Source organism: Aplysia californica, unplaced genomic scaffold (genome assembly GCF_000002075.1).
Source record: "Aplysia californica isolate F4 #8 unplaced genomic scaffold, AplCal3.0 scaffold00053, whole genome shotgun sequence".
NCBI lineage: Eukaryota > Metazoa > Mollusca > Gastropoda > Aplysiida > Aplysiidae > Aplysia > Aplysia californica.
This window is the reverse complement of record NW_004797323.1, coordinates 455,113-459,022: the sequence shown is the minus strand read 5'-3', so window position 1 is coordinate 459,022 and position 3,910 is coordinate 455,113. Positions and strand designations below refer to the sequence as shown.

The window sequence follows — 3,910 nt, the reverse complement described above, 5'->3', positions numbered from 1 at the left end:
GATGGATGGATGGATGGATGGATGGATGGATGGATGGATGGATGAATCGATGGATGGATGGATGGATGGATGTAGGGATGTATGTATGTAGGGATGGAGGGAGGGATGGATGGATGAATCGATGGATGGATGGATGGATGGATGGATGGATGGATGGATGGATGGATGGATATATCAGAGACGGGCGTCTGTTAACCATTTCCCCCACCCGTTCACCCAATTCTTTCTCTGTGGATTTTTCTCCAGCCCAGGTTTTGCGCAGACGTCCAGGGTTTGGGCCCTCGACCACTGATCACTCTCAGGAGCGGTCTACAAGTCGTCTGCGACACTGAGACTGACAACGGGGGCTGGATCTTGATACAGGTCAGGTCAGCAGTATGTTACTACAAGGCCGCGTGTCCTCCAGAACAGAAAATATCCGCATTTTTCTTTTTGTTTGTTCGTTGCTTTTTCGTGTTTGTGGTGGGGGGTTTTTGTGTTTTTTTGTTTTGCCTGGAGATGGTAGTTCGGTCTGTTCGCCTCCGACATGCGAGAATAGGTCAAAGTAAAGAAACACAAGGTAAGAAAAACAAAAGAGGAAGGATTCAAGAAGAAGGTTAAAAAATGGTAAAATGGTATAGGTTTAACGCCCCTATCAACACTATTAGGTTACTTAAGGGGCAGGACCTCCTAGTTAAATGTCCGTCTCCTATAGGACCGAGCCAAGTGGGAAGTTCGTGTAAAGTGCCTTTCCCAAGGACACAACGTCGGACCGAGCTGAGGCTCGAACCCCCGAACTCACAATCTCACGGTTACGAGTCCGTTAGCCTAGCCGCTAGGCTACCGACGCCACTGAAGAAGAAGTTTAATTCAGTTTTAAAAGCAACAATTGTTTTACATGTTAAGATAACTGTATTTACATCTTTCAGTTAGGACCAATGGCCTTCATTGCATCGAGAATTCTGATCGGATCACTGGAGGAGAACAAATTCTGCAGATGAGTACATCGCTACCTCCGAATTGCAAAGTTCTATCTGCTCAGTATCCAGTTTGAGACATTTGACGTTTAAAAAAAAGATTTAGTTTCTTAACATTTCAAGCTTTTTCGAACGTAATGCTTTTCTTACCTTAATAACGACTGCGAATAATCTTACGATTTTGATTGAGCAGATAGTACATTGGGTTTCTGTTCTCAAGGTCTTAGTAACTCAAAACGGCCAAAAATATCTGATAGAACTTATAATTCTAGGGTAACGACATGTCGAATATTTCCTGCGTGTCTCCACAAAGTCGGGACATTCTGTTAGGCAGGATGATCATGTTCGTAAAGTCGATACCGCATCTGACACACCGCATCTGACACACCGCATCTGACACACCGCATCTGACACACCGCACCTGACACACCACATCTGACACACCGCATCTGACACACCGCATCTGACACACCACATCTGACACACCGCATCTGACACACCGCATCTGACACACCGCATCTGACACATCGTATCTGACACACCGCATCTGACACACTGTATCTCACACAAAATGGCATTTCTTCTCCTTGCAGAAGATAACGCATTGTTGTTTAACACACTTCTCGATTCTCCACACAAGACACACTCTGCTGAATCAAATAGAAAAAAATGGTAAAGGGTATGGGTTTAACGCCCCTATCAACACTATAAGGTTATTTAAGGGTCGGGACCTCCTAGTTTAACGTCCATCTCCGATAGGACCGTGATTCTAATAAAAAGTTGGAAAATATAATACTTTGTCCTCTTAAAACGACACGTGACCATTGTGAAAGAGATGCTAGAAAGAATATCTGGCAGGTGAGTCAGGGGACGAGAAAGAATACTTTACTTTACTTGTGTGAAGGACCGACATCACTGCACAAGGGGCATCCCTATAAGCGCTCCGTCCCCTGAACAAGCACATCTCAAAGTGTGTAGATGCTGACGGACAACAAAAAAACATGGACTGGCCTAAATATGGCAGAATTTGCAACCGCAGCTCTGCCGTGAAGGAGAGAGGATCATTACACCGCAACCTTTGGGTCAAAGATGACACTTCTAGAGAGATATTTCTCAATAACAGCGCTCAGATCCAAGCATAATGTTCTTTTCTGTCCAGACCCAAGGTTCTTTTCTGTCCAGACCCAAGCATAATGTTCTTTTATTTCCGGACCCAAGGTTCTTTTATGTCTGGACCCAAGCACAATGTTCTTTTCTGTCCAGACCCAAGCATAATGTTCTTTTCTGTCCGGACCCAAGCATAATGTTCTTTTCTGTCCGGACCCAAGCACAATGTTCTTTTATTTCCAGACCCAAGCATAATGTTCTTTTCTGTCCGGACCCAAGCATAATGTTCTTTTCTGTCCAGACCCAAGCATAATGTTATTTTCTGTCCAGACCCAAGCATAATGTTATTTTCTGTCCAGACCCAAGTATAATGTTCTTTTCTGTCCAGCTAGACCCAAGTATAATGTTCTTTTCTGTCCAGACCCAAGTATAATGTTCTTTTATGTCCATACCCAAGTATAATGTTCTTTTATGTTCGGACCCAAGCACAAGGTTCTTTTCTGTCCGGACCCAGGTATAATGTTCTTTTCTGTCCAGACCCAAGTATAATGTTCTTTTCTGTCCAGACCCAAGTATAATGTTCTTTTATGTCCAGACCCAAGCATGATGTTCTTTTCTGTCTTCAGAGACGTATCTCGGGAGACGTAGACTTTCTTCGTGGCTGGGCGGATTACCGGAACGGGTTCGGCGACTTATCCGAGAACTTCTGGCTCGGACTAGAGAATATCCACCAGCTGACAAGTCAGGCAAGTCCACTCCAATGATATACTTATTCATCATCATCCAGTGCCAGATCTGCGACAGACATCCGCAATCATGGTTCTCCATTCATTCCTTTGCTCGGATGCTCTCAAAAAAGCTACGTTTCCCTGATCTTTCCCTATTACCCATTTGTTTAGGTTCCCTAAGTAGGTTGTTCTGGCCCTTCCCCTGCCTCGCTTGCCCTCAATTTTGCCAGTGAGAGCTAGATGTTCAAGACCCTTATGTCTATTGAGGTGTCTCAAAAACTGAATTTGTCGTTTCCAGATTGTTTTTAACATTGAGCGTCCCACGTGGGCTTCATCAAGCAAATATAATTATTTAGTACTACAGAATGTCCCAAAATGTGTCTGCCCGGTTACTGTTGTCCACGCCAATGGCCTAATTGCTGTTGATATCTTTCCTCGTTTTATTTCACATTAGTTTGTGTCGACTATTTTCATTACTTTTGGTATTATTCCTATTCACTATTGGTAACAAGGCGTCGATAGCCTATTGGTCAGGCTACCAGACTCGTAATAATGAGATTGCGGGTTCAGTGGTTCGAGCCTCAGGTGGGTGCGACGTTGTGTCCTTGGGAAAGGCATTTTACACGAATTTTCCACTTGGCTCGGTCCTTTCGGAGATGGACGTTAAACTCGGAGTTCCCGCCTCTTAGAGAACGTAACAGTGTTGATAGGGGCATTAATCCTACACAATTTCATCGTTTTTTCCCACAACTATAATTGGTAACATGCGCTTTCAAGAGCCTTCACACAATCATGTTGTTTTGTTCAATCGGAGATTAATATAAAATCGAAGCGTCCACATTCCAAATAACCTCAGAGTATTCAGAAGTAACGTAAAACCCATATGATTATCGTTCCGTTACTCCGAGTGTTCCACAAAAATCTTTTTTTTTTAAGTTAGTAAGAGTTTTAGACACTTGCAACACAAATAGGTCATGTAACAGCCGAAGATCCGAGGGGATACTAATAAGTAATATGCAAAGAAAAGGAGGAGAAGAAGAAGAAGAAGAAGAAGAAGAAGAAGAAGAAGAAGAAGAAGAAGAAGAAGAAGAAGAAGAAGAAGAAGAAGAAGAAGAAGAG

The 3,910-nt window shown here is 43.3% G+C and overlaps 1 protein-coding gene across 1 annotated transcript in view; it reads left to right on the top strand.

The window, feature by feature from the left end:
• The window catches only part of LOC101851330 (fibrinogen C domain-containing protein 1-A), a 21,435-nt gene that overhangs the window by 15,071 nt on the left and 2,454 nt on the right, over positions 1 to 3,910 (top strand). Inside the window, exons 5-6 of the mRNA XM_035968360.1 lie at positions 247 to 363; positions 2,690 to 2,821. Of these exons, the coding sequence (XP_035824253.1) occupies positions 247 to 363; positions 2,690 to 2,821 (249 nt within the window). The remainder of the gene's footprint in view (positions 1 to 246; positions 364 to 2,689; positions 2,822 to 3,910) is intronic.